General features: G+C 39.2%; 1 protein-coding gene across 1 annotated transcript in view; it reads left to right on the plus strand.

Annotated features, from left to right (window-relative positions):
* Positions 1 to 25,973, plus strand: part of LOC122557906 (protein shortage in chiasmata 1 ortholog) — an 83,875-nt gene that overhangs the window by 10,196 nt on the left and 47,706 nt on the right. Inside the window, exons 4-9 of the mRNA XM_043706114.1 lie at positions 2,159 to 2,473; positions 9,881 to 10,000; positions 10,652 to 10,825; positions 15,436 to 15,543; positions 18,225 to 18,409; positions 19,319 to 19,391. Coding sequence (XP_043562049.1) covers positions 2,159 to 2,473; positions 9,881 to 10,000; positions 10,652 to 10,825; positions 15,436 to 15,543; positions 18,225 to 18,409; positions 19,319 to 19,391 — 975 coding nt within the window. The remainder of the gene's footprint in view (positions 1 to 2,158; positions 2,474 to 9,880; positions 10,001 to 10,651; positions 10,826 to 15,435; positions 15,544 to 18,224; positions 18,410 to 19,318; positions 19,392 to 25,973) is intronic.

Genomic DNA, 25,973 nt, shown 5'->3' on the forward strand with positions numbered 1-25,973 from the left:
CCACTTTTCTGCCCAACTCTCCAGTCTATCTATATCCTCCTGTATTCTTCGACAGTCCCTTATGCTTTCTGCTACTCCACCAATCTTCGTGTCATCTACAAACTTGCTGATCATACCAACAGTGCTCTCTTCCAGATCATTTATGTATATCACAAACAACTGTAGCCCCAACACTGACCCCTGTGGAACGCCACTGGTCACCTTTCTCCATTTCGAGAAACTCCCTTCAACTACTACTCTCTGTCTCCTGTTGCTCAACCAGTTCTTTAACCACCTAGACAGAACACCCTGCACACCATATGACTTCACTTTCTCCATTAGTCTACTGTGGAGAACCTTATCAAACCTCTTATTAAAGTCCATGTATATGACATCAACAGCCCTTCCTTCATATATCAACTTGGTCACTTCCTCAAAAAACTCTACTAAGTTGGTAAGGCATGATCTCCCCCACACAAAACCATGTTTCCCGTCACTGATAAGCCCATTCTTTTCAAAATATAAATAGATCTTATCCCTCAGTACCCTCTCCAGCAACTTTCCCACCACCGTCGTCAAGCTCACTGGTCTGTAGTTACCCAGAATATCCCTACTACCTTTCTTGTATAGGGGGACAACATGAGCAACCTTCCAGTCCTCTGGCACCTCACCTACATTTAAGGATGCCACAAAGATATCTGTCAGGACCCCAGCTATTTCCTCTCTCGCCTCCCTCAGCAACCTGGGATAGATTCCATCCAATCCAGGGGATTTGTTCACCTTAATAACCTCTTGCCTACCCAACACATCTTCCCTACTTATGTCAACGTGATCCAGACTAATTAAGCTTCTATCTCTAAACTCAAGATTCATCATGTTCCTCTCCTCAGTGAACACTGATGCAAAGTAATCATTCAGAATCTCACCCATTCTCTCAGGTTCGACACACAGCCTTCCTTCATTATCCTTTAGTGGACAAATCCTTTCTCTAGTTACCCACTTGCTTCTTTTATAAAAATAAAATGCTTTGGGATTCTCCTTAATTCTGCTCGCTAAAGCTATTTCATGACCCCTTTTAGCCCGTTTGATCCCAATATTCCTTCATGGCTCGTTCTGTTCTTAGCTGCCTAGACTGTTATGGTTTCTACAGCTGAAGTGATATGTGTTCCACTGTATATTGTTGTTGTATAAAATTATCTTTAAACATAAATTATGTCGTATCTGCTGGGTAAGTCAGACCCACACTTGAAGAATCAGTAACACAAATACTCCACCAACCATATTAAAATAGTTGTAATGGTGCATTTTAACATGTAGAAACTATATTCAGCATGGGAAGGGGTTGTAAGCTTTTCATTGCTTTAAAGAATATATATTGATCAGGTGGAGTGTGTTGATCAAGTGCTTTTATTATTTACATCTTGAGTAAATGTGATCTAGCTTGAAATGTTAACAACATTTTAAATGTTAACAACTATTGGAACATCAGCATAAAGTGGGCCCTTCAGGAATGGAGTAAATGCAAACTCAAATTTGAAATTAAGGAATGACCATGATTTGCTGTCTCATCTCAGGTCAGGTAGATTCTTAACTCTGTAGTTAAATTGCATGAATTGAGAACTGATGAGAAACTGAAACTGTTGCTCAAATACTGAGTTTGTAGTCTAGATGTATCTAAATCAACACTGACATTCCATAGAATCATAGAATCCCTACAGTGTGGAAACAAGTAATTTGGCCCATTGAGTCTACGACAGCCCTCCAAAGAGCATGCCACCCAGACCAAAACCTACCTTCCCCTCCCTTACCCTTTTCGAGACCTAATTCACTTAACCTACACAGTCCTGATTGCAATTTAGCATGGCCAATCCATCTAACCAGCTCATCTTTCGAATGAGGGAGGAATCCAGAGCCCCTGGAGGAAACCCATGAAGACACGGGATGAATATGCAAACTCCACACAGACAGTTGCCTGAGGATGGAATTGAACTCTCGTGCTGTGAGGCAGCAGTGCTAACCACTGAACCATCATACTGCTCCGTTTCATGGAGCTATTGTTAAATAACTCAAACATCTTATAGTAAGGGTAAATTATAAATTTAGATGCTGTACATTTTAAGTTGAACTGTTAAATTTAAAAGCTGCAGCAGTAACAAATATCTCCCACTTTGTTCCACAGAATGTACAGATAATACTGCGTTAATTAATGCAAATAAAGTTTCTATTGAAATGTACCCTGAAAACAAAGAGGCAACATATTCCAGTACACATGAAAGCATAAGTATGGGATATAAAACATTAACTTTACAATCACAAAATTTACCAACCATTTCCCACAAGGCCTCCATTGATTCTGTGGATGGCTACAACACCATGATGAAAGCTTACCAAGATGACAGTGATCCTCTCAGCAACTTCATCATGCTTCGGTCCAAGCAGGTTTCAGCACCTGATTGTCAGACAAAAAGTGACAATGAAAATCCGACATATCCTGGTAATTTTGTGTTTGGTTTTCTTCCATTTTAATAAATAAGTAGTTAATTCTACAATTTAAGCACTGAAGTCAAAGCATTGTGAATAGTATTGCATTGATTTTACATGTAACTGGCCACAGTTGAAAAATTAAGTTGAATTTAGTTTTTATTTTGGAATAGTTGCCAGCAGGGATTTTTATTTTCCTGTTAGTCGCGGTCATAATAATTTACCAAACTATTAAAGTCTAGCTCCAAATAAAGAAACTAATCTGGAATTTACATCAAGAGTACTGAACATTTTTTGAAGGAAATTCTTTACGGAATATTCTATAGATTAGTCTCCTAATGTGGCACTCAAGTCTTTCATTAGTCTTTCACTTGAGGTGCCAGACAAAATAGCATTTTCTGTGGTTACAGTAATGAGCTTTGTCATGAAAGGTTGGAAAAGCAGATTTGTGCAGTCAGTGGGATTCTGTAGGCTGTTTAGTCTGTTGAGTTGATGACCCATTGCTATGTGATAACTGTGCTGTTTTGGTAGTTCTAAGGGGAAGTTAGGTACATCTATATGAGTGTAGTGAAATCCTTTCATGATCTGACTTTCAACTACTAATGTTATTGTTATCATCACTCAATGATACAGAAAGGTAAAAGAGACTGAACAAAGTACTATCATTGTTCTGTAGGTCTTACCACCTCTCAAGTAACATTTATGCAATCGCCCATCGGGTATCGTAATAAGGACATATTTGGAGCTGTGGTTCACCTGGAACATGAGCCCAGACTTTACAAGGAGTGGAAATCTTTGTTGGATTGCTGCTTCACTCAACTATTTCTCCATGTCAACATTGCTCCACATTTCTTGCCAGGTCTTTCAGATCAGGCTTGCTAAGAAATGCGTAGCACTGCTCAGAATGTTCCTTTGGATCGTAATAGATTTACGAGAAAACAAGCCACATCCACATTTTAAACACTAACTATTTTTTAAGTCTAAAAGTCAAACATGAATGTTAGCCAATGAGTGAATCTCAATGAATGGGTGACTGTTAATGAAATAATAAATGAATTAATATTGGTTCAATGAATGAATGGGTGGAGTGTAGAATATTCAGGTAGGTAGAAGGGTTGAGTAAGTGGGATGGGCGATTGAAATGAAAAGATAAATAGATACGTGAATAGGGTAGTAAATGGTTGGATGGCAGGTTGGTAAGGTGGCAGAGGGAGTGGGTGAATAGATTGGCATGTGGAGAATCATGGCACATAGGCAGTGGGGGCACTTGAGTACAATAGTGTTGTTAGGATGAAAGTTAGGTGTGATAGGTGTTAGGTTAGATAGAATCATGGAGATGTACAGCACGGAAACAGACTCTTCGGTCCAACTCGTCCATGCTGACTAGATATCCTTATCTAATGTAGTCCCCCTTGCCAGCACTTGGCCCATATACCTCTAAACCCGTCCTATTCATACGCCCACCCAGATGCCTTTTAAATGTTGTAATTGTACTAGCCTCCACGATTTCCTCTGGAAGCTCATTCCACACACGCACCACACTTTGCATGAAAACGTTGCCCCTTAGATCCCTTTTAAATATTTCCCCTCTCACCCTAAACCTATACCCTCTAGTTCTACACTCTGCTATCCCAGGGAAAAGACCTTATCTATTTACTCTATGCATGCCCATGATTTTATAAGCCTCTATAAGGTCACCCCTCAGCGTCTGACGCTCCAGGGAAAACAGCTCCAGCCTATTCAGCTTATAGCTCAAAACCTCCAACCCTGGCAACATCCTTGCAAATCTTTTCTGAACGCTTTCAAATTTCACATCATCCTCCCTATAGGAGGGAGACCAGCATTGCACACAATGTTCCAAAAGTGGCCTAATCAATGTTCTGTACAGCAGCACTATGACCTCCCAACTGCTATACTTAATGCTGTGACCAATAAAGGAAAGCATACCAAGCGCCTTCTTCAATATCCTATCCACCTGTGACTCCACTTTCAAGGAACAATGGACCTGCACCCCAAGATCTCTTTGTTCAGCAACACTCCCCAGGACCTTACCATTAAGTGTATATGTCCTACCCTGATTTGCCTTTCCAAAATGCAGCACCTCACATTGCTAACCACTGTGCCACCGTGCCGCCCACACGGTACGGTGGCACAGTACGGTAATCTAATGTAATCTAATCTAAAAACCTTCTTAGCTGTCCACTACACCTCCAATTCTGGTGTCATCTGAAAACTTACTAACTGTACCTTCTATGTTCACATCTAAATCATTTATTAAATTATGAATAGCAGTGGACCCAGCAGTGATCTTGTGGCACACCACTGGTCACAGGCCTCCAGTCTGAAAAGCAGCCATCCACCACCACCCTCTGTCTTCTACCTTTGCGCCAATTCTGTATCCAAATGGCTAGTTCCTCCTGTATTCCATATGATCTAAGCTTGCTAATTCGTCTCCAATGGGGAACCTTGTCGAATGCCTTACTGAAGTCTATATAGATCAAGTCCATCATTCTGCCCTCATCAATCCTCTTCAGTTACTTCTTCAAAGAACTCAATAAAGTTAGTGAGACATGATTTCCCATGCACAAAGCCATGTTGACTATCTCTAATCAGTCTTTATGTAAGTTCTGTCCCTCAGGATTCCCTCCAATAACTTATCCAACATCGATGTCAGGCTCACTGGTCTATAATTCCCTTGCTTGCCCTTACCACCTTTCTTAAATAATGGCACCGCATTAGCCAACCTCAAGTCTTCCAGCATGTCACCTGTGACTATTGACGATACAAATATCTCAGCAAGGTAAAAAGGTGAAAGTGAGTACTACAGATGCTGGAGATGCTGCCTGACCTGCTGTGCTTTTCCAGCACCACTCTAATCTTGACTCTGATCTCAGCAACTGCCCACCAATCACTTCCCCAGCTTTATGTTGGATGAATTGGTAAACGTGTCGGGGTAATTGGATTGGCTAATGGAGGTAGCCGGTTCCTTAGGGGTGCTAGTCAGGTTTGGTCAGTGAAGTAGTCAGATGGTTGAGGATGAATGTGGTCAGTAGGGGTCAGGTGAGGGGATAATCAGGAGGATCAAGTTAGGTTGTCAGATCTGGTCAGAAAATTAGTCAGATTGAGTTGACAGGAGTACATTCAGGGACTCAAGAGGAGAGCTTGTGAATGATTAGAGGTCAGTTCTGGAATTATTCCAGGGTTAGACCAAGTTTTTCTCTGTAACATTTTCTGGGTAATTATCATAAAATATCATAGAACTGTCTGAATCACACTCAGATACTTTAATAAAAGGTTCAGAGAAACATGGGAATTGCTCATTAGGAGTTCACATTTTATGGATAATTCCTATGGAAGTTAATGTGTCAGGACTTCTAAGGATTCTGAATATGCACGTTAGGTTCTCTGTCCAGTTTCTGATGATCTGCAGACTGAATGTTTTGGGCCATATATAGCAGCATCAACAATTGCACAACAATTTTATTGAGCATAACTGACTGTATGAGGATACCATATGTGTGCCAGTTGCCAATAACATGATCCTTGCTCAGTTTGAGTTCCGTCAGAAACATTCACATTACATCCTTAGTCCAAACATGGACAAGATTTCTAATATTTGACCCCTTGACTTCTAGGCACCATTTGACCAAGTGTGGCATCAAGGCACTCTTGTGAAATTGAGAAATTAAGTGAAATGAGTCTCAGTGAAAGCTATCCAATAACTGAAGCAATACCTAGCAAATAGGAAGATGATGGTGGTTGTTGAATGTGAATAATCTCAGCAGGAATTCCTCAGGAAAAGAACACTGAGAATACTGGAGAAAGGTGTGGCAATGCCTGTAGAGAGAGAAACAAAGTTACCGTTTTGAATCTGGAATTCTGGGTGATACATGGCAAGTAGGATTCCTAATGTGCAAGTCTCAGAAAATCATCATCTTCAAAAAGAGGAGGTCTGACTACCATAATGTTCAATAGGATCACCAACATCAACATCCTGGGAGTTATCTAGAAGCTTAGTATTAATGTCTCCCTCTCTGCACCTTCTCAGCAGCAGTACACACAACAGTAATAAATCAAACCAAATCTAATTAACCGGATGACTTATAAATAGTATAGCTGCAAGATCAAGTCAAGGGGTGAGTACTCTGTGGAAATAAATTCAACTCCTAGGTTCCGAAAGCCTTATCACCAGCTATAAAATCTAACGTATATGGAATACAAAGCAAAATACTGGGAATGTTGGAAATCAGAAATAAAAAAAATCTGGAAATACTAAGCAGACCAGGTCTCATCTGTGGAGGGAAATAGGATGAATGCTTCAAAGAGGAGTCTTTCTTCACAACTGGAATGGAATACCCTTCACTTGCATGGAAGGTTGCAACTTTAAGAGCCATAACACCATCTAGGACAAAGCAGCCCATTCAATTGACATCCTATGCATTCGCACATGAGACATTATTATGTACCATCAACCAGATGCATTTGCAACAACACACTAAGATTTTTTCCAAGTTCCCCTTCAAATTACCAACTGTTTTGACTTGGAAATATATTGCTATTCCTTTATTGACAATAGGTAGCAATCTTGGTATTTGCTTGCTAATAGCACTTTAGCAAAGAAGTGGCTTACCATTGTATTCTCAAAGGCAGTTAGGGATGTTCAGTAAATGTTGGCTTTGCTAGCAATGTGCACATCCCATGAAAAGTAGTAAAAAATAGCCATTATGAATATTTATGAAGATCCTGCATGTATTTGAGACATCAAATGGCACACAGGTCTTTGATGGGGAAAGAGACATGGCCCTCTGTCATGCATCCGTTCATTCTTCATTAACAGCACACTCTGCTAGCTCTGGAACACCAGCACTTCTCACTGTTTATCACCTCATTTGCATCACCTTAAACTTAACATGAAGGCAAGTTCTGCTTATAAATTGGGTTTTCCTTCCAATCTGTTCATTCAACTTCATTCAGTCTTCAACTTCAGCAATTATCCACAAACTCCCAAAGCATTATCAATATAAATGAGCTCTTAGCTAATATATTCACTGGTATCAGTTCAATGTCCACAACATTTCAAAACTGTATCAACCTCGTCTTTAAATAGTTTCAGCAATCAAGCCTTAACAACTCTGTGATGGAGCATTCCAGACATTCACTACACTCTGGGTGAGAAGAATTTTTTTGCACTGAAGAGTTTTGCTTAACACCTCCTTACCTCTAACTTCTGCCAGCTCTAACATTCTTAGACATCTCTGCACTTTCCACACATGGGAAATAGTTGTGCAGTTGTAATGTCACTGGATTAGTAATCCAGAGGCCCAGGCTAATGCTCTAAGGGACATGGGTTTGAATCCACCATGACAGCTATTGAAATTTAGATTCAATTAATAATTTTGGAATTGAAAACTATTTTCAGTTGTAGTGATCATGAAGCTATTGATGTGAAAACCCACCTGATTTACTGATGCCTTCTGGCTGACACATGGCTCCAGACCTAGAGTAATGTGGTTGACTCTAAAGCTATTCACAACAATTATTGATTGCGCAACAATTGCTAGACTTGCTAGTAATGTGACACCATGAAAAAATTAAAACAACTTTTGACCACCTATTCATACTCAATTATATGTGCTGCACATTTGGGGGCAATTCTTTCAGATGCCTAGGTCCTAAACTTGTTTTTTTAGCTTATATAGACTATAAGCTGTGTTGTATTTTATTCAATCATGGAATATGAGTGTCTGTGGCTGGTCAGCATTTATTGCCAATCCCCAATTTTCCTTGAGAATGTGATAGTGAGCTGCCTTCTTGAACCACTGCAGTCCATGCACTGAAGGTTGTTTAGTAGCTTCACCAGAGTGACACCTCATTTTTAGGCCTGCGTGGTGCTGCTTCTGTTATGCCCTCCTGCACTCTCCTTTGAACCATGTTTGATCTCCTAGTTTGATGGTAGTGGTTGAGTACGGATATGCTATGAGCTGACCCAGTCTAGCAGCTATGCTCTTTAGGATCTGACCAGCTCGATCAGTTGTGTTACTGCTGAGCCACTCTTGGTGGTGAAGTCCCCCACCCAGAGTACATTTCCATCTTTACAAACCTCAGCGCTTCCTCCAACTGTTTTTCAATATGGAGGAGTACTGATTCATCAGCTGAGGGAGGACATATTTGGTAATCAGCAGGACGTTTCTTTGCCCATGTTTAAACTAAAGCCACGAGACTTCAAGGGATCCAGAGCCAATGTTGAGGACACCAAGGCAACTCTCTCCTGACTGTACACCACTGTGCCACCACTTCTGCCAAGTCTATCTGCTGGAGGGACAGGACATATCCAGGGATGATGTTGGTGGTGTCTGGGACAGTGTCTGTAAGGTACGATTCTGAGTGAGACAGCTCTCCCAATTTTGGCACAGCTGCAGATGTTAGTAATGAGGACCTTACAGGGTTGATAAGACTGTTTCTGCCATTGTCTTCTCCAGTGCCTGAGTCAATGCCAGGTAGTCCATCTGGTTTCATTTCTTTATTTGAGGCAATTGTTATAACTGAATAGCTTGCTATGCCATTTCAAAGGGTAATTGCAAGTTAGCCACAATGCCGTGGGTCTGGAATTACATGTAGGGCATACCAGGTGACAATGGCAGATTTTCTTCCCTGAAGGGCGTTAGTGAGCCAGATGAGTTTTTCTGACAATGGTTTCTTGGTCCTCAGTAGATTCTTAATTCCAGATTTATAAAAAAATGAATTCAAATTCCTGCAGTGTTTGGATTCATACCAGGTCCTCAGAACATTAACTGAGTTTCTGGATTAATAATCCAGTGATAGCACTAGACCGCCACCTCCTCCATGGCTGGGGGTGGGCATACATTGAGTTCTCCAACTTCAAATAACCTCCTTTCCCACCCCCACCCCCAAGTCCCTTTTCAGGCCTACTCCCTCCCTTCCATTCCTCTGATTGACTCTTCCCTCTAGCTACCAACTGGATTCATTCCTTTCATCCACCAACCAGGTTGTATCCTCTACCTGTGTTCACTTGTCCCTACCTCACCACGCTCCCCACCCAAAATTCTCCCCCACCCATCCCCTTTATCTGCTTCGCTCCTTACATCCACCCCGAGTCCTGAAGAAAGGTTACACTTGAAACATTGACTTCTACCCACCTGATGCTGCCTGGATTGCTGTGTTCTTCTATTCTCCTGCTTGTCTACCTTGGATTCCAGCATCTGCAAGTTTTTTTTTGTTGCCACCTCCTCCACAGTATCAAAATTTAAATTCTTTTAGAAATTTTTTGTATTAAAATTGGACATTTCAGCATCTTGTGTCATGTTTTTGTTTTTGCAATTTCTCTTTCCAATTTGTCATTGATAAGATTTATTAACTTTTAGAAATGTCAGTCGTTGAATGTCTTGTTTTTATATTTCAGTCAATGAAAGTATTAACAAAACTGAAGTGAGCAGTAAATTGCAAATGCCAAAAATAGTTTCCGTGCAGGAAAATGACCAACAAGATCAAAACAGAACTTTAATCAATATTGAAGCATCAGGTATTCAAATTTTCTTTGACCTTTAGGGGGTCACTTAGCTCAGTTGATGGACAGTTTGTTTGCGATGCAGAGTGACAACAACAGCATGGGTTTAATTTCTGCACTGTCTGAGGTTATCATGAAAGACTGTTCTTAACCTCTCTCCTGACCTGAGGTGTGCTGACCATTAGGCTGAACCACCATCAGTTTTCTCTCTCAGTTAAGACAAAGGTGAATTTACCTTTATCTATTATCGTGGAAATAGTTTACAAGTTAGGAAAAAAAGTGGGTATTTCCATTTATTGTCTCTTGACAATAAAAATAGCTCTGTGATTTGTTTTATTGCTGAGTTACTTTGTATGGATGCAGCTGCCAGTGTAACTTGGAAATGACTGTCATTTGAACCGCAGCCATAATTTGTAGTCAAATGTCAGTTGCTGAAAATCACAGATCATCAATATGCTTCCTGTCACAAATATCATGTCAATTAAAATATACAATGTTTATGTAAAATATGTATTGGAATGCAAAGGATTCAGTTTAAAAAGATAATAGATCATTGTGAAACATTATTTTGGATTCATGAATAGAATAAATTTTATAGAATAAAACTGCATTAATCAATATGATTTCATAATTTTGTACACTAGTAATCTTTTTTTCTGTTTGCAGAAAGCCAGCGTCAAGCATACTATTTGTTGGAGTCCACAGCAATCCCTGTTCTCAAACAGTTGAAGGGCTTTGCTATTCATATATCTGCAGAAACATTTACTACACTTTCTTTTGACCACACTAGGTTTTTCCTAAAGCATCAAGAGAAGGTAGTGAGTGATAGTGCTAAACAAGGTCAGTCTTATTCCTTTCTCTCCAGTAAAAAAAATTATGTAAAGCTATCAAAGATTTATCCAAGGCAATAAATAAATAAATAAGGAAAACCTATTGTGTCTTGCAATTGTTGATGTTTTGTAATGCATTGCTTTCAATTATGCATCCTGAATGATGTAGTATGTCATAAGTTTTAAAATAAATACATGCCTGTATTTGGATTCCCCTTCCAAACAAAGTGTTTTATTCCCAAGAAGAAACCAGCCATTCATTCATTTATTTAAAAATATGTTGTAATGACAACAGATCGGAAAGCTGAAGTACTATGGACATTTTAACCTTTATTTGCAAATAATATAAATAAATTCAAAGAGGCAAATAAAAGACTGCAGATGTAAATTCAGTGCTGTCTGCCAAAATTCTGTGTAGGATCCTTGGAACGTCACACCAATAGAATGTCAGAGAAACTTTAAACAGAGTGAGAGAAAGCAAGATGTAACAGGATGAGATAATGAAGGGGCTTGCCAGCTCACCCATTATCTCCAGAAAGGTACTTGTTGAAGATTTTGTTTTTGTTTTACCCTTTCAGGAATGTACAATTAAGAAGGGGTTAAAAACCAAGTACTACTGGTCTATATGTGCTTGTGGAAGAAAGTATGCTATTGAAAAAAGATGTGATCCTGACCTGAGACACCTATGTGTACTGGTCTGGATTCCAGCAGTTGAGAACTATAAAAGTCACAATCAAAGAACCTCCAACTAGTTACCCTTGCATTACAGGTAAAAGGATTCTCTTGTTCTGAATGCTAGAAGCCAATTAGCCAGTAGACCAGTCAGAAGGAAACAGGACAAAAGGAACTGTCTTGCTCTACCAAGCACTGGTCTGAAGGAAACAGAACAGAAAAATTTCAACTAACCCGCAAAAGCCAAGAATCCCAAAATCAATTGTTCAACTATTAATATTCTACTATGTTCTCTTCACAAAGTGCAGAGAGACTTACTATATGTCTTTTCACTTTTATCTTTCTTTTGGACTCACTTCCCATTCTTAATCAATATGAAATGTGTTGCATTATTAATTATTTTAATATTTAGTAACTAGTAAACTCAGTCTTCTGTTAACTGATTAAGCCTGGTGAGTTTGATTTCTTTAAAAATATAAATTCACTTGGGCTAGGAAAGAGGCACCCAAAAGGTAAGGATCCTTTCTAAATTAACCTTTGCGACCAACCAAGGAAACAGGTGAATAAAGAAAGACAGCTGGTTCATCTTGCCTCACCCAGGAGCTAACAATTTGGAGTATCAGTCTGGGATTTCAAATTAATTAACACTAACAATTAGCAACTTTAAGAATGTTAAGAAGTCATGAAGATTCCAGTACTGGGATGAAAATCTCATACAAACACAGAAAAACATTGGACAGATAAAGCTAGGTAAATAATTAGCTGGCAGCTATTGAAGGTACATGACTTCAACTCCAATTGTCCTTGATCCTGGACAGAGCCTGCCACACTACTTAAATGGCTTCCCAAAAGAAACTTTCCACAAAGATCCCCCATTGGCATTAAATACCATTTATGAAGTTTAATTTCCAGGTTCAACAGCATTTCAGAAGCAATTTTTAAAGGTTAATTAGCTTAATGCATTACATTGCAGTCTTCCTAAAAGTTAATTCTCAAAGAATCCCCATTCCAAACACCCATGTGTAAAAAAATATTCTAAATTTTCTGTTATACCATATTTCGTTCATTATGGGAAAACACCATTGTATGTTGAAAGAGGACGCAATTAACAAAGAGAATGTGTGGAATTAATGACCGCAACTACATTAGTTACTTTCCCAGACATAATACTTGAGTAGTTAAGGGAATTAAACCAATTCAAGGGTATTTTTGATGATCATCTCTATTGGTAAAGTATTGGTAAGTCAGGAGTATGCAATGAGATATATCCATAAGTGAACCATACATGTCTTACACCACAAAACATTGATAATTTCTTGAAATTTTGAAATTTGGTTTCTAATTATGAATAACTATACAATTGCTTTGCATTAAATATTTCTTGAACATTGGGCACTATCAGATTAGCAAGTTGCCTTTCTGTTCAGTTTACTGACTATCCTGGTGTACAGTTAACAGTCCTTCTCTGAATAAATTAGTAAAACCTCCCCCCAATAATTGGTCAAACATTATGAAAGTCAGCCAGATAGAACCTGCTCCTTGGATGCTGCCTGAACTGCTGTGCTTTTCCAGCACCACTCTAATCTAGATAGAATTGTTTGAATAACCTAGATTTCCACAGTAGTCAGTTCAGAGGATGATCTGCGAAAGTCAGTCATCCTTCCAAAGTTATTTGACAGTTAATTTCCATTTATTTTTATAATATATTCTAAGTAGTAACAGTAGTGACATGTTTATTTTACTTGAGAATTATAGGTCTTTTGTTTAAAATTCAAATGGTTTACTTTATAAAAGGTGACCAACTTTCCTGGGTCTTTCCCTTTGGTACATTTTATTTTGGGCTATCAAAATTATTGTCATGAGGATAGCTTAAATATCACCAGCAATTACATTTAATAACTGTATGAATGTTGAAAAAATAAAATTAAGGTTACAGATTATCCCTTAAGAGAATTGTGATTTAACTTAGTGTAAGATATGCACTTTAATTTATTCAATTCATGGGATCTGGGCATCATTAGTTAGGCCAGCATTTGTTGCCAAATTACATTTTGCCTTGAGAAGGTGGTGGTAACCTGCCTTCATGAAACTAGAGTTTGGATAGCCAGTGTTTTAGGAAGATAGATCTGAGATTTTGACCCAGTGACAGTGAAGGAATGGCAATATAGTTCCAAGTCAGGTAGGTATGTGGATTGGAGGGTAACTTGCAGATGGTGATGCTCACATGCATCTGCTGCCTCTATCCTAGTTAGTAGAAATTGCAGATTTGAAGGGGTGCTATAGGAGTTGTGGTGAGTACTGCACAAAGACCAGATAATTGTGACTGTTACAGTTGGGATTACGAGTAGAATTGACATGATTGTTGAACAGTCGGCTTCGCAATCCTTAATTTTGCAGATTGGTTGAGATTCTGTAATTCTGATTCCTTTCAATTGTGTGTAAATCCAGGATTGAGGGTGACAGAGTATCCTTTTGTTGTCTTGTGTCCTATTTAACTTATCTGCAGCACTCAGAGCAAGAGACTTCCTTTGCCTGCAACACAGGGATAACTAAGGAATAGTTCTCTGACTGTAACTTTCACAGTATGCTAATGTGTGAACACAGAGTGGTACACAGGGGAGTGTTCAGTCCTACTAGTACACTCCAGTAGAGTTGACACCAACTTTTTAATGCCTGACCTGTGTAATCTTCAAAGGGAAAACATAAAATGTGTCTGCAGTTTGGGATACAATCAGCAGGAGTGGCTTACCATTGATCAGCAGTTCACCAGCCCCTCATTAGCTTTGTAGTCATGAGATATAAAAATGTAAGAAATTGGAGCAAGAATAGACCATTTAGCCTGTTGAGCCTGTACCACCATTCAATATGATGATGGCTGATCATCCAACTCAGTAGACAAAAGTGAGTATTGCAGATGCTGGAGATCAGAGTCAAGATTAGAGTGGTGCTAGAAAAGGACAGCAGGTCAGGCAGCATCCGAGGAGCAGGAAAATCAACATTTTGGGCAAAAGCCCTTAATCCAACTCAGTCCCCCATTCCTGTTTTCTCGCCATATCCTTTGATCTCCTTAACCCTATAAACTATCTTCTTCTTGAAAATATTTAATGTTTTGGCCTCAACTGCTTTCCGTGGCAGAGAATTTCACAGACTCACCACTCTCTGGGTGAAGAATTATCTCCTAACCTTAGTACTAAATGGTCTGCCTCATATCCTTATAATGTTATCCCTGGTTTCAAGCTCTCTGGTTATTGGGAACATTTTTTCTGCATTTACCCTGTGGAGTCCTGTTAGAATTTAATAGATTTCCATGAGATTCCTTCCCCTCCTGCACACCATTCATCTAAACTCACAAAAATAAATCACAGTCCATCTGTTTGAAATTTTTTTGACATTGATCTCACTATCCAGTCAGACACTTAGTTTATACCCACAGCCATTTCAGGATGCATAATCCTCTTTTAAATAACACATTTTGAAATGACAAATTAAAAATGACCACAGTACTTCATTGTTCTGACCTATGGTCAAGACAGCATGTTTGCAAAGCTCTGTTTTCCTTACTGCTAGCAGAAATGTTGTTGTAGGGTGTGTGTTTGCTAGCTTTGCAGGTATTAATAAGTCTCAATGCAATAATAGTTATATCCTAAAATTCAAAGACAGTACTAAATCTTTTAAAGTTGTATCACAAAATTTCAGTCAAATTATACGAGGATACATTAGTAGAAACATGTTATTGCAGATGCTGGTATCTGTACTGAAAGCAGCAAATGCTGTCTCTCCATGGATGCTGCCTGACCTGTTGTGATCTCCAGCATTTGTTGTTTCGAGAGGATACGTTAGACCGGGCAGCATATAAACGGGAAACATGTAAAATGCAAAGAATTGTGTTTAATCCAAAATCTAAATATTAGACCTTATAATACATAAAATAGCTCTCTTTTTTTGTAGGCAAGCATGATGAAATTGAAATTCAATTATACAAGCACGCAGCGCTGCTTCATCTATTGGTGACGGTTCGAGATCTTCTGTTGATGTGTGACCTTGATACTGCTATCGGTATGAAGAACAACAACAAATGGGTTTCTGTAATTAGGTCAAGATTAAAAATATAAGTTAAGACAAGAATAATTAATTCTGCAAAAAAAAGAAGACTAGCATGTATGAATGTAAATTTTTTCAAGTTTTAATTTGTTTTTATCATGAGCAAACTGATTAAGCTATAAATAACTAAAAAAAATTTAAATTAATTAGATATTATAAAACACTGGCTGGTGTTTTAACAGGGTTGGGGTGGGGTGGGGGCTCACTTAACTTTCACCAGCATCCATTAATGTGAAATAGCCATAAACAAGTACACTTTAAGAGAAGGAAGGTGACCATTGTTTGTTTCAAAATATTCCAACTAGCTACCCTGTCAATGACTGAGAGAAAAGAACCTTCCTGAATGCTAATTTCCATTTCAGCTGATAACTTTTCATGTTTTCTACAATGCTTTGTCTGTAAGAATGTTTTATTCCTCTGAAAGGTTTAGGAAATAAACAAGACCCTTGAGGAGTATTAAGGAAGTAGAAAAGAATTTAAACAAGAAACTAAGAAGGCTAGAGGGGGCTATGAAATATCTTGGAAAGTATGATTAAGAATAATCCCAACATTTTATATGTATATTAGGTGCAAGAGGGTAACTAGGGAAAGGGTAGGCCCAATCATGGACAATGGAGGGAATTTATGCATGGCACCTGAGAAAGTGGGTAAGGTCCTTAATGATTATTTCACATCAGTATTCACCAAGGAGAAATCAAGATTACAGGAAGGTGTGTTGATATTCTATGGCGTGTCAATATTAAGAAGGAGGAAAGGTTGGATGTCTAGAAAAACATTAAGTTACATAAATGCTCACGCCTGATGGGACCTACCCCAGAATACTGAAGGAGGCACGAGGGGAGATTAATGGGGCTTTGTCAAAGATTTTTATATCCTCTTTAGACATGAAATAGTCAATGTTGTTCTTTTGTTTAAGAAGGGAAAAGAAAATTATAGACCAGTGAGATTAATATCAGTAGTCAGGAAATTATTGGAGAAGATTCTTAGTAACAGGATTTTACTTGCATTTATAAAAAAATAGACTTATTCGGGATGGTCAGAATGGCCCTAGGCCGGAGAGGTGTTGTCTCCAAATTTGATTGAGTTTTGCGGGACGTGATGAAGATTATTGTTGAGGGTGCAGCAGTGGATGTTGTCAATGTGGACTTTTCTAAAGCATTTGACAAGGTTCCTCATGGTAGGTTGGCCCAGAAGATTGAAAGTTGTGGAGGAGTGTTTTTCTGACTGGAGGTCTGACCACTGGTGTTCTACAAGGATCAGTGCTGCAACCTCTGTTCTTTGTAATATATATAAATGATATGAATGAAATGTATGTGGTCTGATTAGGAAATTTTCAGATGACACAATAATTGGTGGAGAAAGGTTATCAAAGAATACAACAGGATATAGATCAACTGGAAAGTTGGGCAGACAATGGAGTTTAATCCAGACAAGTGTGAGGTGATGATGCATTTTGGGAGGTCAAATGCAAGAGGTAAGTATAGACTAAATTACAGGACCCTTAAGTGCATTGATTTACTGAGGCATCTTGGGGTCCAAATCTACATCTCCCTGAAAGTAGTAACATACGTGGATAAGGTAGGAAAGAAGGCAGACAGCATGCTTGCCTTTATCAGTCCACGCACTGAGTGTAAAAATTGGCAAGTCATGATGCATCTGTATAACACTCTAGTGTGGCCATATTTGGAGTATTGTATGCAGTTCTGGTTGCCACACTTTAGGAAGGATGTAGAGGCTTTGGAGAGAGTGCAAAAGAGTTTTACAAGGATGATGCCCTGGATTGGAGTGTATTACCTAAGAGAAGAGGTTTGACAAACCTGGATTGTTTTCACTCGAGCATCGGAGGCTGAAGAGTGACCTGAAAAAGGTATATAAAATGATGAGAGGCATGGATTGTTTGGATAGTTGGAGTCTTTTTCCCAGGGCGTAAATGTCAAATACTAGGGGCCATAGGTTTAAGGTGAGAGGGGCAAGTTTAAAAGAGATGTGCGAGGCAAACTTTTTACACATAGGATGGTAGCTGTCTGGAACATGCTGTTAGGGGAGGTGGTAGTAGCAGATATGTTATCAAAGTGTAAGAGGCATTTATAGAGACACATGAGCAGACAGGGAATACAGGGACACAGAAAATCTGCAAGCAGGTGAAATTTATTTATAATGGCATTATGTTTAGCACAGATGTGATGAGCCAAAGGGCCTGTTCCTGTGCTGCATTGTTCTATGTATCTATGTGTATTACAAAGTGAACTCTTTTTAAAAAATGTGCTCACATGGTCTGTTTGCATAAAAATCAAGTATATTTGCCATTCTTGGAATCTTATGTTTTGTCATATAAATAACAGCTTTATTCTCAATGAGTTTACAATATTTATAATTTGTGCCCTATTTCAAAATTTCCCATCAAAAAGCAATAATATTCTTGTTATTTTCTGCAAATTGACTTGAATACAAAGTATTGTTTTTCAAAATGTTTTGAAAAGTTAATAATTTTAAACAAACAGTTGTAAATGTTGGAGAGTTGTGTTTTTGTTTTATATCTTACTTGTCTTTAAAACTTAGATGTTTTGTAAAAGATCGTGCTGTTGATTTTTCAAAAGTCTTCTTCTTTCTAATAACTTTACTTATTCCATTTTTAGCATACTTATTCAAAACCAAGGATATTTATGTAACCACTTTGGGTTCATGTTTAGATGATGTTTGGAAAAAGCTTCGAATTGTTCAGTATGTCAGTCAGAGTAAACAAGAAAGCAATCCCAAAGTAACTGAACTTGAGGATCAGATTTTAATGTGGATACAAAATACTCACATAAGGGAACAGAAGGTTTGAACCATTTTAGACACTATGCTTTATTATAAATTATAGTAAGTTAGAACAGCTTTGCATTATTTCTTCATTATTTATTTATTCTGAATGTAAGTTATGCAAATATGTCTTTCAATATAAATAGTAGTGAGGCAATTTTTACATAAACACTGGTCAAATATTGTACAGGAATGCATAAAGCATATGACATGTCACTCAGTATTAATAATTCTGTCACAGACTTTTTCATTTTCACCTAGGCATGCACTAATCATTAAGAAGATTGGAGCTGAAGCAATATCTGCTTTTAGATGAAATTAAAATCCATCCATTCATAGCCAGTGTCATTTGTAGAGTTTCGACTTTCTGTTGAGAATGTTAATGCAATTAATGGCAATAAATGTATTAAGTTGCAGCTACATTTTGATTTGTGCATAGTTGGATGAAATATAAAAACGATTACTGGCTGCGCCTTCAAATTAGGAAGAGTTTTCTTTCACGACAACAATTTTTATTTTACTAGAAGGTGGGCGGCACGGTGGCACAGTAGTGGGCGGCATGGTGGCACAGTGGTTAGCACTGCTGCCTCACAGCGCCTGAGACCGGGTTCAATTCCCGCCTCAGGTGACTGACTGTGTGGAATTTGCACATTCTCCCGTGTCTGCGTGGGTTTCCTCCGGGTGCTCCGGTTTCCTCCCACAGTCCAAAGATGTTCAGGTCAGGTGAATTGGCCATGCTAAATTGTCTGTAGTGTTAGGTAAGGGGTAAATGTAGGGGTAGGGGACGGTTGCGCTTCGGCGGGTCGGTGTGGACATGTTGGGCCGAAGGGCCTGTTTCCACACTGTAATGTAATCTAATCTATTTTTGTGATACACCTGAAATTATTTGAAGTACAGCACCAATTTAAATTTAACTTTTCTTGAATAGGTATTAATCATCATCAGGATGGATTCAGATTGTGTTAGAGGTACACTTATAAACAGCCTCACCAAAGTAAAAGGTGAGACATGGGTTTGGTTTATTAGATTATTACTGAAGTTATATTCGTGTATAAGTAATGTCTAAGCCTTTTGGAATCCTATATCTTAGAAGTCAACTTTTCAGTCTGTCTTGTCTATGCTGACTCCTTGAAAGATACATTAAATTCTTTTCCTATAACCCTGAATTTTTAAACAAATTTTCACAGATTTATCCAACTCCCTTTTGAAAGTTAAGGATGAATCTGCTTCCATTACCCTTACAAACAGTGAATTTCAGTTCTTTTTATTTTAGTGCATAAAAGAAATTCTCATCTCTCCTGCTTTTGACAAAGATCATAAATTTGTATTCTTTGTTTACAGACCGTCTGACCAACAGGAAGTCTTCAAAACATTTTGGGTTAATTTCAAATTCAATGCCCAAAGGGTGTACTAATCAAACAGCCGCTATAAGAAAATGGGTAGCTCAGCATTGATTTGACATGTGTGCTACCAAATCTTATTTTTAGATCACAGTTAAGCCTAGGATTAAACTTTAGTTTGGGAAGAGCAAGCATTGGAAACCAGGGAAGCTGAATGACGAAACTTTGGATGAGTTAGCAGGATTTTGATCAGAATGATAACCAGGCTACTCTGCAATCGATGAATAGTTTTCAGAAAATGAACATCTGTTCTGAAGAAATCCTGTTCTATTCAGTGATGTGCATCTTATAATTTCTGTAAAATGTGACATTCCATGAGGTGCAAATTAGTGGCAGTCCTCAGAAAAATGTAATGAGCAGAATCTTCTCAGCCCCTAAATGATGTGGGTAATAGTGAATCAGTTGAGAAAATTGAGATTCTTGACTTCAAGGAAATGAAACTGATTTTTCAACCCACAATTTTAACTGCTTTTAATCTTGATACTGAACAGTGAGGGGCCTATTTACATGCATTAACATCCTAGTGTTACCTGTTCTCACCTCAGTTATATGCAGTTTGCTGTTTCTCCCAGGCAGTGGAGAGAAATTAGTGGGTGCAGCTGCAACATGATTGTACAGCTACAACATGACTGCCTGCAATTCCCCTCCTCATTGCCCAGGTTTTAACTGGAAGTGTACTAGTCTCACCAGATCATCATGGAACATGTCCAATTCACATATAATTCAGCTCACCACTTGCAATTTACTTTTCGTTGCAATGCTGCTGTCAGGCCACTTTACATGTAGGGTTAGCACCCATCTCATGCAACAGAACAGGGTGCATCTCAGGGCAGTTATTTTGCTGTTTTAGTATTCACCTACTTGGATGCTCGCAGCATCTCTGCCTTGCATTGCCTTTTGCACACTGCTCCCTAATTCAGACCTTACAGATTCATTGTAGTTCTATTTTGCTTTCCCTTTTAGCACAGATACAAAGTCAGGAAATCTGCCATGCTTGTCAGTAATGATTTTACAACAATATAGAGCTCTTATGTTGCTGTATTCAGCAGCATGCAACATCAATCTCACACTTACAACCCATGTCGTATGTGCCAAACATGCCGAATGTGCTTCAACCACATTCAGGGTTGGGGTTCTTGTCATTATAGGGGAATGGGCCCTGTTCAGTCAAGCTACTTCAACCATGTCATTGAACATTACAGATTAATTATAGTAATCTCTGTGGAGCTGAAGTCATCAGAGGTGATTTATAAATGACCATCTGCAAATCACAATTTCAAAATACATTCCAAAGTCTCATAGGCTGCACTGCTGTTTCTCCCTCATACTGACTTGTAATTAAATTACAACATGCTATTATATGCAATGTTATGTTTCTTGGGTGATGTTAGAGGTGAGGATGGTGGTGGTGGTGAGGAGGACCAGGTCTCAGTAATCCTACTGCACCTATGTTATTTACACAACATGGCTTGTGCCTCATATATTGGAATAAGGTCTAGTTTGTCAAAGGTGCAAGTGAAGGCATACTATGACCCAGGTTTCCATTGTCACACTGTATGCTGAATTCTCATTTGTGTGTGCTGATTGTTGTCACATTCCTAAAGAACTGTTTAGTTCTGATATTTCTCTTGTAGATTTATTGGATTTGTGACCAATGGATCCAGTCACAACAATATTATTGTTATTGTGACTGCTGCACAATGCAGATAAATTGAAGAGGAACAAATTTGTCAGCAAGACCAGGACCAACAGCAACCTTCAGATATTAAATGGACTCCACATGAGGTCACAGCTGAAGGACCCATCATGAGGCCTCAATGTACTTTTCCCCAGATGAGTGAGGCGCATTGCTGCCACTGAATGGGTCCTGGGACTCAGTCACAGAACTGTGTCACCTGCAGGAGCAGGGCATGTCAGTTGAAGGGCTCTGTAGCTTTCAAACTGAAAGCTGCGCTGAATTTTTATGCAACTGGCTGTTTCCAAGGATCCACTGGGGACTTTCATGAAATTTCTAAATCCTCAACTCACAATCTTGGTTCCTTGTGATGAGGTCAGTGATGCAGCCCAGTCAGTAGGCTTTGCGAACATAGCTGACTTCTTCCAAGTGAAGGCACTATAGACTCTACATAGGTCACATTGAGAGCACTACATCATACATGGCTCACTTAATCAATTGAAAAGGGTTCCATTAGGTCAATGTACATGCATTTGTGATCTGTGATCATCAGTTCCACATCTTGAAATCTGTACAAGAAACCTTAGAAGCTGCCATGATGCCTATATTCTTCTATGTCAAATGAAGTGTCATGCTTGCCACCTATATAGAGTCATAGAATCATATAGCACGGAAACAGACCCTTTGGCCCAACCAGTTTCTGGCGAACATAATCCCAATCTAAGGTAGTCCCACCTGCCTGATCCCGGCCCATAATTCCCAAACTTTCCTATTCATGTACTTAACCAAATGCCTTCTAAATATTGTAGTTGTACCCACATTGTCCCTTCCACGAATAAGTACATTGTTAAATAGGTTGCGCATCACCTCAACACCTGAGGGGACTGAAAAAGCAATTGTCTGGGATGCATTAGATGTTGAACTTTGTCCAAAGTTTACACCTTTAGAATCATAGAGTCATACAGAATGGAAACAAACCTTTCGGTCTAACCAGTTCATGCTGAACATAATCCCAAACTAAACTAGACTCACCTGCCTGCTCCTGGCCCATATCCTTCAAACCTTTCCTATTCCTGTATCTATCCAAATGTCTTTTAAATGTTGTAATTGTACCCGCATCTGCCACTTTCTCAGGACGTTCATTCCATACATGAACCATCCTCTGCGTAAAAACTTTGAACCTTATGTCTTTTTTAAGTCTCTCTCCTCTCACCTTAAAAATGTGCCCCTTGCCTTGAAATCCCCCATCCTTGGAAAAAGACAACTACCATTAAACCTATCTATGCCCTTCATTATTTTATAAACATCTATAAGTTCACCTCTCAACCTTCTACATTCCAATCAAAAAGATCCCAGCCTACCAGCCTTACTTTATAACCCCAACTTTCCATACCCGGCAACTTTCTGGTAAATCTCTTCTGAACCCTCTCCAGTTTAATAACATTCTTCCTCAACCGGGTGACCAGATTCGGACACAGTGTTCCAGAAGAGGCCTCACCAATGTCCTGTACAACCTCAACACAACATTCCAACTCCTATACTCAAAGGACTGTGCAATGAAGGCAAGCATGCTAGATGCCTTTTTAACCACCCTGTATAAATGTGACTTTAAAGAACTATCTACCTGAACTCCTTGGTCCCTCTGTTCTACAATGCTACCCAAGGCCCTACCATTTATTATATACGCTTGTTTGTTGTATAAAATGCAGAACCTCTCATTTGTCCAGATTGAACTACATCTGCCATTTTTCCAGTCCATTGACCCATTTGATCAAGATTCTATTGTATTTTTAGAAAATCTTCTTCAAGGTTTTCTATGCCACCAATTTTGCTGTCATTCGCAAACTTACTAACTTGCTGTGTTATCACTTCTCTAAATTTACTACCCATCTCACTCTGTACCTCTTATAGGCCCTTAATAACATTAAGCCTAAGAAAACGAACTTTCAATAATACCTCATATACAAAATAGAGTAGATTTCATTATGTACAGAAAGTAATGTTAAAATGCAAAAAAGTCAAACATATAGGTGTTAAATAAAATAACCACTTAGCTGAATTAAAACGATACCCCTTCAATAATTTTCTCAAAGAAAAAAAATCTTCTCCAGAGCCAACCACATATAGGACTCCCTGAAACAAAAACACAGCTCCTTATTTAAAAAAAAACTGTTCAGCTTTTCAAAAAAACAACCCTTGCAATATTAAGAAAATTACCATAACACCATAAGACATAGGAGTAGAAGTAAGGCCATTCGGCCCATCGCGTCCAATCCGCAATTCAATCATGGCTGGTAGGCATTTTAACGTCACTTACCAGCACTCCCCCCATACCCCTTAATTCCTTGCGAGATTAAGAATTTATCAATCTCTGCCTTGAAGACATTTAACATCCCGGCTTCCACTGTGCTCTGTGGCAATGAATTCCACAGGCCCACCACTCTCTGGCTGAAGAAATGTCTCCTCATGTCTGTTCTAAATTGACCCCCTCTAATTCTAATGCTGTGCCCAAGGATCCTAGTATCCCTGCCTGACAGAAACATATTCCCAGCATCCACTCTTTCTAAGCCATGCATTATCTTGTAAGTTTCTATCAGATCTCCCCTCAACCTTCTAAACTCATGAGTACAATCCCAGGATCCTCAGCCGTTCATCGTACGTTAAGCCTACCATTCCAGGGATCATCCGTGTGAATCTCCACTGGACACTTCATAGGCTCTCTCTTTTTCTATGATCCATTTCCTGACTTCTTTTGTTAGTCATGGTTATCTAATTCCCCTTCCCCCCCTCGATAATCTTTCTTTTCTTTGGGATGAATCTCTGTACTGTGTCCTCAATTACACCCAGAAACTCCTGCCATTATTGCTCTACTGTCTTCCCCAATAGGCTGTGCTTCCAGTCAATTTTCGTCAGTTCCTCTCTCATGCCCTTATAATTACCTTTATTTACCTGTAACACCATTACATCCAATTTTGCCTTCTCTGTTTCAAATTGCAGACTGAACTCTACCATATTATGATTGCTGCCTCCTAACTGTTAAGTCTGGCTGATTACATAGCAATAAGTCCAGAATAACCTGCTCCCTTGTGGCCTCCATCACAAGCTGTTCCAAAAAGCCATCCTGTCAGCATTCCATGAATTCTCTTTCTTTGGATCCACCGGCAACATTATTCACCCAGTCAATTTGCATATTGAAGCCCCCATGATCGCTGTGACCTTGCTTTTCTGACATGCCCTACCTATTTGCTGGTACATCTTGCACCCCTTGTCCTGACCACTGCAGGGAGGTCTGTACATAACTCCCATTATGGTTTTTTTGCCTTTGTGGTTCCTCAACTCCACCCACACAGACTCCACATCATCTGACCCTATCTCATTCAGTGCCATAGATTTAATTTCATCCTTAACTAACAAGGCAACTCCACCCCCTCTACCCATCTCCTTGTCTTTTCGATAAGTTGTAAATTCTTGGATGTTTAACTGCCAGTCCTGAACCCCCTGCAACTAAGTCTCTGTAATGCCTACCACATCATCATCATTCACGATAATTTGTGCTGTTAATTCATCTACTTTGTTACGAATACTATGAGCATTCAGGTAAAGCACCTTAATGCTAATTTTCTTATCCTCATGATTTTCATCTAGTAATATGTCCTCAATTAATCCTTCCTTTTTGCTTCATTCCTAGTCTGCCTCAAACTTAAACCCTGCACACATGGTAACCTGCTGCTTATCTTTCTACTTGACTCCGTACTCCCTGTTGCTTCCTCTTTCCCTTCCCCCTGACTCACAAGTTTAAAGGCCTAGTGACCACCCTATTTATCCTTTTCGGTAGAACACTGGTTCCCAATCAATTCAGGTGGAGACCATCCCATCGGTACAGATCGCCCCCGTTCCAAAACTGATGCCAATGTCCCATGAAATAGAATCCCTCTTTCCCACACCAATCTCTTAACCATGTTTTTATTTCCCGAATTTTCTTATCCCTATGCCAATTAGCACGTGACTCGGGCAGTAATCCGGAGATTATGACCCTCGTGGGCCTGTTCTACAATTTCTTTCTGACTGCTTGATTCTCCCCGAACAGGTCGTCCTTCCTAGTCTTGGCTATGTTGTTTGTGCCAACATGTACCACAACAACTGGATCCTCTCCCTCCCACTCCAATATCCTTTCAAGCTGATCGGGGACTGGGTAGGCAACACACCATGCAGTACTCCCAATCCAGCTCACAAAGGATACTATCTGTCCCCCTAATTATAGAATTCCCATAACAACTAACTGCCTTTTTGCTCCCCACTCTTGAATGCACCATGGTGCCGTGGTCAGCTGGCTCATCCTGTCCACAGCCCTTTTCCTCATCCATACAGGGAGCAAAAATCTCAGACCTGTTGGACAATGTCAAGGGCTGAGGCTCCTCCACTCCTGAACTCAGAATCCCCCTACTTGCCCCACTTACAGTCACACCCTGTTGTTCCCTTTAAAATACATATAGATTTGTTTAAACTTT

The sequence above is a fragment of the Chiloscyllium plagiosum genome, chromosome 2 (assembly GCF_004010195.1).
Source record: "Chiloscyllium plagiosum isolate BGI_BamShark_2017 chromosome 2, ASM401019v2, whole genome shotgun sequence".
In the NCBI taxonomy this organism is placed as follows: Eukaryota; Metazoa; Chordata; class Chondrichthyes; order Orectolobiformes; family Hemiscylliidae; genus Chiloscyllium; species Chiloscyllium plagiosum.